This window comes from Emydura macquarii, unplaced genomic scaffold (genome assembly GCF_026122565.2).
Source record: "Emydura macquarii macquarii isolate MOO-44397 ecotype Brisbane River unplaced genomic scaffold, CSIRO-AGI_Emac_v2 contig_1644, whole genome shotgun sequence".
NCBI classification, from domain to species: Eukaryota; Metazoa; Chordata; order Testudines; family Chelidae; genus Emydura; species Emydura macquarii.
In genome coordinates, this window is record NW_027131781.1 from 783,355 (window position 1) to 796,940 (window position 13,586).

The 13,586-nt window shown below is 66.4% G+C and overlaps 1 protein-coding gene across 7 annotated transcripts; it reads left to right on the forward strand.

Annotated features, from left to right (window-relative positions):
• Nucleotides 1-13,372, forward strand: FES (FES proto-oncogene, tyrosine kinase). 7 transcript variants are annotated; one of them, XM_067556074.1, is made up of 19 exons: nucleotides 1-188; nucleotides 3,090-3,114; nucleotides 3,374-3,505; nucleotides 3,944-4,040; nucleotides 4,382-4,565; nucleotides 6,031-6,168; nucleotides 7,039-7,158; nucleotides 7,310-7,432; nucleotides 7,659-7,845; nucleotides 8,129-8,206; nucleotides 8,400-8,609; nucleotides 9,196-9,318; nucleotides 9,569-9,622; nucleotides 10,296-10,414; nucleotides 10,805-10,899; nucleotides 11,028-11,151; nucleotides 11,826-11,983; nucleotides 12,445-12,567; nucleotides 12,826-13,372. In XM_067556074.1, exons 1-19 carry the CDS (start codon nucleotides 1-3, stop codon nucleotides 12,966-12,968), a joined length of 2,421 nt encoding a protein of 806 aa, XP_067412175.1. In that variant the 3' UTR covers nucleotides 12,969-13,372. The 7 variants fall into 7 exon arrangements, with proteins under 7 accessions (XP_067412175.1, XP_067412172.1, XP_067412173.1 ...); XM_067556071.1 differs by lacking the exon at nucleotides 3,090-3,114 and having other exon boundaries at nucleotides 1-225; nucleotides 3,332-3,505; nucleotides 7,659-7,849; nucleotides 8,109-8,206; XM_067556072.1 differs by lacking the exon at nucleotides 3,090-3,114 and having other exon boundaries at nucleotides 1-225; nucleotides 3,332-3,505.
• The last annotated feature ends 214 nt before the right edge of the window (nucleotides 13,373-13,586 follow it).

Sequence of the window (13,586 nt, forward strand, 5' to 3'; positions counted from 1 at the left end):
ATGGGCTTCGGGACAGAGCTGTGCGGCCCCCAGGGGCACAGCGCCCTGCTCCGGCTGCAGGACGCGGAGCTGCGCCTCCTGGGGCTGATGAAGAAGTGGATGGCGCAGCGAGCCAAGAGCGACAGGGAGTACGCGGCCCTGCTGCACAGCATGTTCTGCCAGCTGGAGAAGCAGGAGGGCTCCGGGCAGCCCTGGCCCCGGGAATACAAAAGCCAGCTCACCGAGGTAAGGAGCCTGCCCGGGCGTGGCCACGTCTGTAAGCCCAGGCCCTGCAGCCGTCCAGCCCCAGGTCCCTGTGCAGCAGAACACCAGGGTTGCAGCCTCAGCTAGACATGAGATGGGCTGGGACCTGCCCCGTCTCCAGCCGCAATGAGTCCCCTGGAGAATGGCTTCCAGCCCATGGCAGGCCCTTTGTCCCCTGCAGTGCGCCGTGCAGTCAGGGTCGGGTCGCTGGCGTGCTGACGGCCCGGCCCTGCCAAGCTGAGCTGGCGGGAGCAAAGGGGGGCGGGGGGGCTGGCACACTGCAAACTGCGACTTGTGCTGGCTCCAAAGGCCCTGAGAACACACCCCAGGAGTGCATGTGAGTGCGACAGAAACCCCTTGCTCTGGAAAGAGAGGTGTGGCCGTCCGCCCCTGTTCCTGGGGTGAGGGGCACTGTCAGGAGATAGTGCTTGGGGTCCGATTCGGACATGGATAGAGACTCCTTAATGCTCTTAATGGAGTAAATACTGCTGGGGCCTGTGTGACTATGGGAGATTTTAACTTCCCAGACCCAGACTGGAGGATTAGTGCTAGTAATAACAGATAATAGGGCTCAGATTTTCCCGGATGTGATAGCTGGTGGAGTCCTTCACCAAATAGTTACTGAACCAACGAGAGGGAATGCCATTTTAGAGTTGGTGTTGGTGAGCAGTGAGGACCTTGTAGAAGAACTGGTTGTAGGGGACAAGCTTGGTTCGAGCAACCATGAGCTAATTCAGTTCAAACTACATGGCAGGATAAACAGCAATAGATCTGTGACTAGGGTCTGACGTCAAAAGGGCTGACTTAAAAACGAAGGGAATTAAGCTGGGGAATGGACTGGACTGAAGAACTCATGGATCTAAAGGCGGAGCAGGCTTGGAATCACTTCAAGTCAAGGTTGCAGGAACTATCTGCAGCCTGCATCCCAAGGAAGGGGAAAAAATTCATAGGCCAGGGTTATAGACCCAGCATCTCAGACAGGCAATGAAGGGAAAGCAGAAAGCCCACAAGGAATGGAAGATGGGAGGGGTCAGCAAGGAAAGCTACCTCTTGGAGATCAAAACAGGTAGAGACAAAGTGAGAAATGCCAAAAGCCAAGTAAAGTTGGACCTTGCAAAGGGAATTAAAACCAATAGTAAAAGGTTCTACAGCCATATAAACAGGAAGAGAACAAAGAAAAAAGAAGTGGGACTGCTAAGCACGGAGGATGCTAACACAGTTCCTATTTTTAAGAAAGGGGGAAAAAGTGAGCCGGGTAACTACAGGCCTGTTAGTTTGACCTCAGTAGTATGCAAGGTCTTGGAAAAAAAATTGAAAGAGAAAGTAGTTAAGGACATCGAGGTTAACGGTAACTGGGCCGAAACACAACATGGCTTTACAAAAGGTAGATCGTGCCAGACCAACCTGATCTCCTTTGACAATCCCTAGTTTGACATTGACTGATCTGTGACTGCTGGTGGTAGATATGCCAATGGCCTGTGAAGGGATGTTAGATGTGGTGGGTTCTGAGTTACTACAGAGAATTCTTTCTGGGTGTCTGGCTGGTGAGTCTTGCCCACATGCTCAGGGTTTAGCTGATGGCCATATTTGGGGTTGGGATGGAATTTCCCCCCAGGACAGATTGACAAAGGCTCTGAGGGTTTTTCACCTTCCTCTGTAGCATGGAGCACGGGTCACTTGCTGGTGGATTCTCTGTACCTTGAAGTCTTTAAACCATGATTTGAGGAGTTCAGTAACTCAGCCAGAGGTCTGGGTCTATGACAGGCGTGGCTGGGTGAGGTTCTGTGGCCTGTGTTGTGCAGGAGGTTGGTCAGACTGGATGATCATAATGTTAAAAGGTTTAATTTAACCATAATGGCTCAGTAGGTGACAAAGCAGGTGGAAGTCCCCTCCCCCCCCCCAGTTTTACTTCTCCAAACCAGGCTGGGCCCACATGGGTGCTGCTGAGTGTGGGTAGCCTGTGGCTATCCTGAGAGCCCATCAGGCTTCTTCCAGTACCCAGGGCTGGGGGTGCCTTGCTTCCACCTGGCCTTAGCGGGAGGAGCCTGTCTGTGTCCGCAGGGCCAGCTCCCACACTCCAGCTCCGGCCACACGAGCCTCCCCGGCCCTGCTTTACAGGCTAGCGACAGACTTTTCAGAGCCTCTGAGCCTCTCCCTGCAGGGCCCAGCCCCTGGGCCACTCAGCGCCCAGGGGAGGCGAGTCTCAGAGCCAGGGCAGCTGAGGCAGGCTCGCGGGAATAAAACTAGCAGTGTAGGTGTCTGGGGTCGGGCTGGAGAGCGGGTTCTGAGAACCGCCTCCCCCTGGTTTTCAAAGCCCAGGCTCCAGCCAGAGCCAGAACAGCTACGCTGCAATTTCTCTGCCCCAGGCCAGCAGTGAATATCGCAGAAATACTGAGAGCAAAGGGCAACATCGAATCAGAACTTGCGTCCTAGAACCTAACCTTAGCTAACAACCCCTGTCCTGCACCCCCCTCCCAGCGCTGGCCAGCCAGGCGTGGCTGGGCCCGTCCACGCTGGAGACAAACCCGCTGCCCTGCTGCCTCCTCAGGGGCGAGATCCAGCCTTTGTCTCTGCTGTCTACAGTTACGCTCCAAACATGCACGGGCTGCACTTGCGAAGGGGCCCAGCTGCTTCGCTAAGCGGGGCTGGCCTGGAGGCTGCAGTCACTTGGCCAGCATTTTGCTCAGACTAAAGGGGTCCCTTGGTGAGTCCTGCTGCACCCACTGTGCATGGACAGACAGAACTCGCTGGTGCCCACAAGCCCCAGTCACAGGCCTCAGGACAGCCCGTAACGCCTGGCGCGTTACCAGGGGTTCTCAGACTGGGGTGGTAGGTTATTAAGGGAGGTCACGAGCTGTCAGCCCCACACATGCCGGTAAGGATGGCATGGCACCGGGGGAGGGGGGTTGTCGTCACAGCCTGAAATATTTTCAGAGGGGTTCCCAGCAAACCAGGTTGCGAGCCCTGCGCAGCCAGACAGATTTCACCAGGTGCTGCCTGGAGCCCTCTGCCCACGGCGCCCTCCCCAGCCTCCCCTGTGACTGCCCCCAGCTCTGCTGCCTGCCCACGCTCTGCCCTCTCCCGGCAGTCCTGGGGGGTGCTGGTGAGCCAGACGGAGGTGCTGAGCCAGATCCTGCGGCGCCACGCGGAGGACCTGGCGGCCGGGCCCCTGGACAAGCTGAGCCTGCTGATCCGCGACAAGCAGCAGCTGCGCCGGAGCTACGCCGAGCAGTGGCAGCAGCTGAGCCAGGCCTACACCAGGGTAGGAGGGACCTGATCATCCCTGGGGCTCTGCGGGCCCACCCCCACCCAGCCCCACAGGAGCCGTGGCAAGGGCAGTTGCTGGGCATGCGGCCCTCCCTGCCCTGGGGCCAGGGGTTCCCTGCCCAGGAGACGCCTTCCTCCCCTGGCTGTGCTGGGATCGTAGTGCTGCTGCTGACCACCCGGGCTCTGCCTGCCCCTGCCCCTCACCCCGCTGGGGTCCACCCTGCCCCCCTCACCCTTCCCAGGCTCTGCCCCTCCCCCATCACCTCCCCCCCCCCGGGGCTCTGCCCCATCACCCCTCTGGGGTCCACCCTGCCCCCCTCACCTCTCCTGGACTCTGTCCCTCACCCCTCTGGGGTCCACCCTGCCCCGGGCTCCCGGCTGCGTGGCCAGGGGGTTACGCTGCCCGCACCGTGGGTTTCTGTGCCGTTCTCAGACATGCCAGCAGGAGATGGAGAAGCTGAAGTCGCAGTACCGGAGCCTGGCCCGGGACAGTGCCCAGGCCAAGCGCAAGTACCAGGAGGCCAGCAAAGGTGGGTGCAGGCCCCGGGGCCCCTGCGGCACCTCACAAAGCCCAGCAGCCCTGCCCCAGCCCATGCTCCTCCCAGCCTGAGCGGGGCAGGTTCCCGCGAGGCCGCCCGGGATCCCAGCAGTGGGGCTGCTCTGGCTGTGCCGGCTGAGCCGGCCAGCCCCAGGCTCCCTGTGGAGAAGCCCCGTGGCCCTGCCACCTCCCGGCTCCCGCCGCCAGCAAGGTCCCTGGAGACTCAGCGACCCGCTGGCTGGGCCCGCACGGGGCTCCCGTCCCTCGGGCAGGGTCTGCGGGCACTCGGCTGCGCCTCTGCCAGGACCCCCTGCATCTGCTGCTCTCCCCCAGACAAGGAGCGGGACAAGGCCAAGGAGAAGTACGTGCGGAGCCTGTGGAAGCTCTACGCCCTGCACAACCAGTACGTGCTGGCCGTCAAGGCCGCGGAGCTGCACCACACGCTGCACTTCCAGCAGGTGCTGCCCACGCTGCACCGCTCCCTGCACGGCCTGCACCTGGAGATGGCGCGCATCCTGTAAGAGCCCGCCCGGCGCCCGGCGCCCGCGCCCTGTCGTAGGGACAGCCCCGCTGTGGGGCGCCTCTCACCCCGCCCCGGCCCCATCCTTCACATTCGTCTCTGGTCACCCTGACCCCCAACCCTGCCATTCCCCCCACCCTCCCCAACCTGCACCTCCAGCATTCGCACCCGCTGCCCTCCCCCCCCCCCCGCCATTCGCACCCACTGCCCTTCACACCCCCACCCCCGCCATTCGCACCCGCTGCCCTCACCCCCCACCCCCGCCATTCGCACCCGCTGCCCTCACCTCCCCCCCCGCCATTCGCACCCACTGCCCTTCACACCCCCCACCCCCGCCATTCGCACCCACTGCCCTTCACACACCCCCACCCCCGCCATTCGCACCCGCTGCCCTCACCTCCCCCCCCCCCCGCCATTCGCACCCCCCCATTCGCACCCACTGCCCTTCACACACCCCCACCCCCGCCATTCGCACCCGCTGCCCTCACCCCCCCACCCCCGCCATTCGCACCCGCTGCCCTCACCCCCCCACCCCCGCCATTCGCACCCACTGCCCTCACCCCCCCCCCCCCCGCCCCCCCGCCATTCGCACCCACTGCCCTTCGCACACACCCCACCCCCCACCCCCGCCATTCGCACCCGCTGCCCTCACCCCCCCCCCCCGCCATTCGCACCCACTGCCCTTCACACACCCCACCCCCGCCATTCGCACCCCTGCTCACCCCCTCCCCCCGCCATTCGCACCCACACCCCCCACCCCCGCCATTCGCACCCACTGCCCTCACCCCCCCCCCCCCGCCATTCGCACCCGCTGCCCTCACCCCCCCACCCCCGCCATTCGCACCCGCTGCCCTCACCCCCCACCCCCGCCATTCGCACCCACTGCCCTTCACACACCCCACCCCCGCCATTCGCACCCGCTGCCCTCACCCCACCCCACATCCAGCACAGACACCTCCCCTGCCCAGCCATCTTTCAATGTGCCTTGGGCCAGGAGCTGGAGGGAGAGGCTGGGGCCGGCCCCCGGCTGGGTGTCCTGGGGGATTTGCTGAGCACCCTGCAGGTCAAGGGACCCAGCCCAGCCTTCGCTGACTCTGCGGCGGGGCCCGGGGCTGGGGCTGCTCCTCAAAGCCTCAGGCAAGGCGGCCAAGTGCACCAGGGCAACGGCCACTGGGGTGAGCAGCAAGGGGGGGCCACAACTGCTGCGTTTAGTCAAACCCCCAGGTAGTGGGGGAGGGGCTTTGGCTGATGGGGGCTTTTGGGGGGTGAGGCCCCCAGGGGATGGGGGGTGGGGCGCAGGTGAGGGAAGGGGCTGTGGGAAGGTCTCCAGATGATGGGGAGGTGCAGGTGAGGGGGATTGTGGGGGGCCCCAGGTGAGGAGCGGGGTGCAGGTGAGGGGGCTGGGGGGGGCCCTGGGCAATGGGGGCGCTGGGGTTTCAGGCCCTGTGGCTGCGTCCCGCAGGAAGGAGATCCTGCAGGAGTACGCTGAGGTCAGCAGCCTGGTGCAGGAAGAGGTGGTGTCCATGCACCAGGAGCTCACCCGCGCCATCCAGGCCATCGACCCGGCCGCCGAGTACCTCAGCTTCCTGGAGCAGCACAGGTTCGGCTCCCCACCCGCCCGCAGGCAACGCCAGCTTTTAAACAGCCTCCCGGAGGGACCCTGTGGGCTCCCTGGGGCCCCGCTCTGCCTTCACCCACAGCCTCACCGCCTCCTCCATTCACGCCGTGGGGCTCCAGCCTCCTGCTCCCCGCGAGTCCCCCTGAGCCAGACTCCCGGGGAGCCTTGCCCGCCCCAGGGCGCCAGACAGCCAGCCAGGCCCGGCAGGCTGCAGCAGAGACGCCGAGGTTAAAGCACCGGTGGGTCTGGGTGCCGTGCAAGTCCCCAGCCAGGCTGCAGCGAACCCCCTTTCAGCTCTGCTGCTCCCTGGCCCCTTACTTAGCCCCAGGGGAGAGGGGCCAGCTTCCCAGAGCTCGCTCTTTGTCCCCGCCTGTCCCCTCTCGTCCTGGGCTCTCGCCCGACTGTGGAGCCTCCTCTCTGGGCTGTGGTTTGCTCGGTGGCCATGGCCTGGTCGCTGGCATTGTGCACGGCCATGGGTCGCGTTCAGCAGGTTCCAAGCAGTCCTTGTCGCCCCCGGCCCAGCCAGCCAGCCACACCCTCCCCTCAGGTCCGGCGCTGCCCCCAAGAGCAGACGTAAGACGTTTGCCCCGCTGGGTAGCAATGCCAAGTGTGAGGGAAACTGAGGCACGTGCAGGATTCATAAACCTATGACAGACAATTCCCCCTTTGTCAGAGCCCTGCCCTCCTGGGGGGTCGGCACGCTGCCTCGGCGGCGAGGGCCTGGCACGTCAGGGCAGGGCGCAGAAAGGCGGCAGGACGGCCAGTGCAGAATGCTCCGGTCCTGGCCCCAGGCCTGTGCTCCCCCAGGGCCGGAGGCTGGCAGCAGGCGTGCTCAGAGCTCTGTCCTCCCAGGGGTGCGAGTGAGATCCCGCCCGTGGTGACCTTCGACGAGAGCCTGCTGGAGGAGAGCGAGAGCCTGGAGCCCGGCGAGCTGCAGCTGAACGAGCTGACCATCGAGAGCGTGCAGCACAGGTGTGTGTGGGCGGGCCTGGGCAGGGGGACATGCGAGGCTCCTGGAGGGCTGCGGACGCTGGGCCGTGTGCAGCCCACCTGGCTCACCGAACCTCCCCTAGGCCCGTCAGGGACCCCTCCCCCCCGGGCTAGCTGGTGCTGTCTCTTGCAGCCTGACGGCCGTGGAGGAGGAATTGGCCACTGCCACCGAGACCATGAGCAGCAAAGGGCAGCGCGTCCAGGACCTGCAGGCCGAGCTCCTGGGCGAGGAGCAGAATGTGGGCTCCCGGGAGCGGTGAGACGGGGGGCCTGGGGGCCCAGGGAGGGGTGAGACGGGGGGCCAGGGGAGGGGTGAGATGGGAGGTCCTGGGGGCCCGGGGAGGGGTGAGACAGGGGGGCCGAGGAGGGGTAAGACGGGGGATGGGACGGCCAGGCCGGGCAGGCAGGGAGCTGGGGGCCAGGTGTGGGCACAGGCTGCCCCGTGCCTGCTCCGAGCCGCGGCCGTGGTGTCTCCGGCGCAGGCTGCAGCTGCTGGGGAAGCGCCAGGCCCTGCAGGAGGCCCAGCAACACTTCCAGGTCTCCCTGTGCACCGAGGCCAAGCTGCGGGCCCAGAGGGACGTGCTGCGCCGCAAGCTGGACCAGCTGGGCTCCCGCGACCCCCCGCCAGCCCTGCCCTTGCAGGACGACAGGCAATCTCTCTCCTCCCCGGTGAGTCCGTCCCGCCCTGTGCCCCACACTCCTGCGGGCAGTTGGGGGGCGGTTCTGCCTTGGGGACCGTGGGGACACTCGGGCACCAACGCTGGCCCGGCCCAGCAGCTGCCCGGGCGAGTCGGCCTTGCTCGGAAATGCGGGTGCTGCTGCGTGGTGCGAATCCCCTGCGGGGTGCAGCCCAGCTACGCAGCGCCCGGCTCTGCCAGGGCCACGGCCAGGCCTGCACCTGGCGCGGGACTCTCCCCGCCGCACCCGCTCAGCCCCTCTCTCTGCCCCGCAGGAGCAGGAATGCTCAGGAGCCAGCCCGCTGGAGACCCTCAGAAATCACATCTCGGGCATCTTCCGGCCCAAGTACTCGGTGAGTGCCCCTGCCCCACGGCGTCCCCCTTCCCTCCTCATCCCACTGCCTCCCCCGTCCCCTCCTGCTCCTGATCCCTGGGGGAAAAGTGGGTCTGGGCAGCCCCATCTGGGCGCGGACGGGGTCCTCGGCCCCCCAGCCGGCTGGCGCCATGTGGGGCTGCCCAGCCGCTGACCCTGGCTCTGTCTCCCAGCTGCCGCCCCCTCTGCCGCTCGTCCCGGAAGTGGAGAAGCCCCTGTGCCAGCAGGCCTGGTACCACGGTGCCATCCCTCGCATGGAAGTGCAGGAGCTGCTGCGCCACAGCGGCGACTTCCTGGTGCGGGAGAGCCAGGGCAAGCAGGAGCACGTGCTGAGCGTGCTGTGGGACGGGCAGCCCCGGCACTTCATCATCCAGGCCTCCGACGTGAGTGGCGCCGTGGGCCTGGGGCGCCATGGGGACGGGAGCTGACGCACGCGGCACACGCGGCTCTGCCGGGCCCACGCTCCAGCAGCCCTGCCCGCCCCCGGGCCACGTCCTGCCCCAAGCCTGCTGGGGCCGTGCTGGGTCCAGCCCGGGAGGGGGCTCCTGCAGGAGTGCCCATGGACAGGGCCCCTCCTGCCCCCCGGGGCAGGGGTGCACGGGGGAGGGGGTTCCTGCTGCTTCCTGCACCTCTTGGGCCCTCGTCCCAGCAGCTCACAAACGCCTGGTGCCGCAGACAGAGACGGAAGGGGCAGCTCGGTCCCGGCAGTGCCCAAAGAGGCCAGGCCAGGCCCTGGCAGGCGCAGACGCTGTCCCTGAAAGCTGTGCTTCGGCCGCGCTGGGCAGGAGGCGTGCTGGGTGCTGGGTGCGGCATGGGGCGCGTGGGGCGGTATGAGGGTAGAGAGAGTGCGCGGGCAGGATGAGGGCGGTGGGGGGGATAAGGCATGGAGGGGGTGGGGGATACGGGGCAGGAAGGGGGGAGCAGGGACGGGCGGGGAGTGGGGAGTTCCCAGCACCTCCGTCTCCCCAGGACATGTACCGGCTGGAGGGCGACGGCTTCCGCACCATCCCGCTGCTCATCGAGCATTTCCTGCAGAGCCGGCAGCCCATCACCAAGAAGACCGGCATCGTCCTGGCCAAGCCCGTCCCCAAGGTGCCGTGCTGCGCCATGGGGGGGAACACCGCGGGCGAGCGGCGCTGGGCGGGGGGGCAAAGGGCACTGCCCAGGGGGCTGCGGATGGCGGAGGAATGGGCCCGGCCGGGTGGTGGGGCTGAGGCGTGCTGTCTGCACGGGGTGACGCTGCAGCTCCCTCCGTTCCCGGGCAGCACATCCTCAGGCGGAGCCGGGTGGGCCGGGCGCGGGTGACTGGCTCCTGCTCTCTGACTGGCCCCTTCCTCCCCAGGACAAATGGGTGCTGAACCACGAGGATGTGCTGCTGGGCGAGCGCATTGGCCGGGTGAGTGCAAGCCTGGGCCCGGCCATTGCTGGGGCACTGCTCCGCGGAAGCCCGCAGCAGGCCAAGGATCATGGGGGGCAGGGGGGGCAGTATGCAGATTAGTTTCCGCTTAATAAAAGCAACACACTGGCGGATTTCTACTCTCCCCTGTTGCAGCGAGAGCCCCGCGGGACCCAGCAGTGCGCAGCCAGGAGAGCTGCTCTGTGTGGCTCCGCGGGTCTGCAGGCCAGGCTGGGCCCGGGCTCTCGGGCAGCGCTGGCAGGCCTCTGAATCTCTCTGGCCCTCAGCGGAAAGCAAAGACTCCCCCCTCGCCCCCCGTGCGCCAGGCGACCAAGTTACCCAGGCTGGGAGCTGCGTGGATACACAGGCCCCTGCCAGCCCTGGTCTAGCCGGCCCCTTGCGGGCGCTGGTGCCTGCCTGGCTTCCAGCACGGCTGACGTAAGGCCCAGGGGAATCGCTCCGTTACAGAGGGGTCCCTCCTTCCCAGGCCCTGGCCGCGGTGCAGCCTCTAGTGCCAACTCTCCCCGGCACCTGCCTCGGAGAAGGGGCTCCTGTGCCAGCCACACACGGGCGGAGAGCTCCTAGGCCCATGGGGCTGGGGCTGGCTCTGCTGCACTCGGGGCTCGGCCCAGAGCAGGGCAGGTGGAGCTGCTGCATGTGCTTTGTCTCTCAGGGTAACTTCGGGGAGGTGTTCAGCGCCCGCCTGCGTGCCGATAACACGCCGGTGGCAGTGAAATCCTGCCGGGAAACCCTTCCACCGGAGCTGAAGGCCAAGTTCCTGCAGGAAGCCAGGTCTGTGCAGGGGCTCCTTACACCCTGCCCCATACGGCTGCACCGGGGGGGCTTGGTTAAACGTCAACTAAAACAGCTTCTCTGGGTCAAAATCTTCTCCTGAAGCCTGGGGGACCCCAAAGCTGATAGACAGGGGACCCCCAACCCAGCAGGGACTGGGGGCCTCCCAAACAAACCCAGCACAGATGGGGTGCGGGGGGGAATCCCAGGCCGGATGGAGCCCGGGCGCCCGTACGCAAACCCAGCAGGGCCAGGGGCCCCTACTGAAATGTCCCAGGACACCAACCACCTTGCTGGGGCTGGCTGGATGCTGCAACTGGCTCCGCTGCCCCGCCCGGCCCTGCGTTGGGGGCCCTGCTGTGCGCTGATGCGGCCTGTCGCTGCCCCCAGGATCCTGAAGCAATACAGCCACCCCAACATCGTCAGGCTCATTGGCGTCTGCACCCAGAAGCAGCCCATCTACATCGTCATGGAGCTGGTGCAGGGTGAGTCCTGCCCCCCCCACGCCCCCGGCCCCCCCACGCCCCCTGTCCCGGGGAGACTGCTTCCCGCAGCCCCAGGCAAAAGGCTGCTGCCGGGCTCCTGGGGTCCTCAGCACTCGCCTTCCCCCCAGGTGGGGACTTCCTGAGCTTCCTGCGCAGCGAGGGGCAGCAGCTGAAGGTGAAGGAGCTGCTGAAGATGGCCCAGCACGCTGCGGCCGGGATGGAGTACCTGGAAAGCAAGCACTGCATCCACAGGTGAGCTCCGGGCCGCGCGCAGGCCGCACCGCTCCTCACTTGTGTACTGCCGTGGCATGCAGAGACCCCAGCCAGGAGCAGGCCCCCTGTGCTGTGTGCTGCCCAGACGCCAGCTGAGAGCAGAGCCCCCCTAGCATGCCGGGCATTGCCCAGGTCCCACCTGAGCTCGGGGCCCCGGTGTGCCGGGCGCTGCGTGGACATGGGCGCAGAGCGGGGCCCTGCCTGGGCGTGGCCCAGAAGCCCAGCTGTGCTACAAGGCTGTGGGCTGCCAGCGAGCCGGAAAGGCTCCCGTGAGATGCCCGCTTGGGTAGTGCCCTGGCCTTCCCCCAGGAGCCCTGGCTCACTCTTTCTGCAGCACCCTCAGCCCCAGAGCTCCCCACAGAAGGGAGCGGCCCCTTCCCATGTGATCGATGGAGGCTGGGGCCCAGGGACGGGCCGACGTCACCCAAGAGCTGGAGAGCCCTGATTGCTCGGCCCGTGCTAACCGGCAGGCCCCAGTGCCTCCAGGGCAGACGTTCTCCGAGCTCGTGAGTGCCCTTGGCTCCGTTGGCGCCTGCCGCCGGGTGAGGGGCAGGGCACAGCTGGGGCCTTGCAGGTTCTCTGTAGCCAGTGGTTTAGGGGGGGGCATGGAGGGGCGGGGCGGGGCGGGGCACTCAGGGTGCTCTCCACCACAGGGACCTCGCCGCTCGCAACTGCCTGGTGACGGAGAAGAACTCCCTGAAGATCAGCGACTTCGGGATGTCGCGGCAGGAGGAGGACGGGATCTACGCCTCCACCGGGGGCATGAAGCAGATCCCTGTGAAATGGACAGCGCCAGAGGCACTGAATTATGGTACCAGCGCGGTCGCGGTGCCCAGCCAGCTAACGCTGAGCGGGTGCCCGCACGGCACCAGCCGCGTCCCTTGGTGCAGGGAGGGGTAGCAGGGAGGGAAGGCACTTGCACACAGCGAGAACCCAGGAGTCCTGGCCTCCACTGCTCCTCGTGCTTCCCTCCGGCCCCGACACGGGGCGCGAGCGGCGTGCTGGTGCTGCTGAGATCCACAGCCCTACTCAGCCCAGAGCATGCAGTTACTGGGTGGGGGCGGCCGGTCGCGGGGCATCCCCGCTGCTCGGTCAGAGGGGCTGGGGCAGCGGGAAGGTGGTGGGTCGGATGCTGCAGGCCAGTTGGAGCCAGGGCAGTGTCGCTGCAGGGAGTGGGGGGCTGCCCAGGCTGCAGCAGAGTTAGTGCCTGCATAGGCATCACGGGGGGGCCTGTGCCCTGACGGCCCCTGCCTGAAGCCTGCCTCTCCCCAGGCCGATACTCCTCGGAGAGCGACGTCTGGAGCTTTGGGGTCCTGCTGTGGGAAGCCTTCAGCCTGGGAGCCACCCCCTACGGCAGCCTGAGCAACACGCAGACGCGCGAGGCCGTTGACCAAGGTGAGCAGACTCGGCCCCGGCCCCGGCCCCATCGCCCATGACCTGGGCTGCTGCCAGACCTGGAGCCCCACTGCCCGCGTCTGTACTGTCCCGGCTGTGGCAGAAGCGGGGCAGAGCCATGCTGCCCAGGGGTCCCAGCACCTCGACCCCGCTGCAGGGGTGCAGATCGGGGCGCCCTGTGACAACGGCCGCCAGGTGCTGCTCTCTTGCGGGGTCTCCCCTGCCCTGGCCCCTGACCCTGCCACCCTCTCTCCCCAGGGGTGCGACTGGACCCCCCTGAGCAGTGCCCCGAGGAAGTGTACAGGCTGATGCAGCGGTGCTGGGAGCACGAGCCATGGAAGCGGCCCAGCTTCAGCACCATTCACCAGGAGCTCGTCAGCATCCGCAAGAGACTCCGGTGAGGCTGGAGCCCAGAGCGCAGCCCACAGGCTCCCAGCCGGCACTGTGCCAGGAGCCGCGGGGCCCCTCGGGCTAAGACCATGGTGGACTCTCCATCTCAGGCCCGGCTTGAGAAGGCCTGGCTGGGACGGTTTAATTGGGACTGGTCCTGCTTCGAGCAGGGGGTGGGACTAGATACCTCCCGATTCCCTTCAACCCTCCTCTGCTGTGATTCTTTGCTGGTGCCAGCCTCCCCGCCTGCGGCGCTGCGAAGGCTGGGTGTGACCCCCTATGGACTCATGTTCCACCGTGGCCCGGGGCATTGCTGGCTGCACCCCTGCCAGCGTCAGCCGCCGGCCCTGCGTGGGTCCTGGCCCACCACGGCTGCGTTTGCTGGCTCCAGGATGCGAAGAGACCCTTGGCCATGGGCATCTCCCAGCTGGCGTCTTCCCAGCCTGTGCGGCTCCATCGTCGGTGCCTGCGCCAGCTGTCTCTTCTGCTCTTCTCGCCTTTCTCTTCTGCTTCGTGTGTGGAGTTATTTCCTGTGCAATAAAAGCCCCTGTTAGCCCGTTAGCATCTGTGCTCTCAGCCACGGGGCTGAGGCAAATGGCACCTGGGGCCCTCCAGAAGAGTCTGTGAGG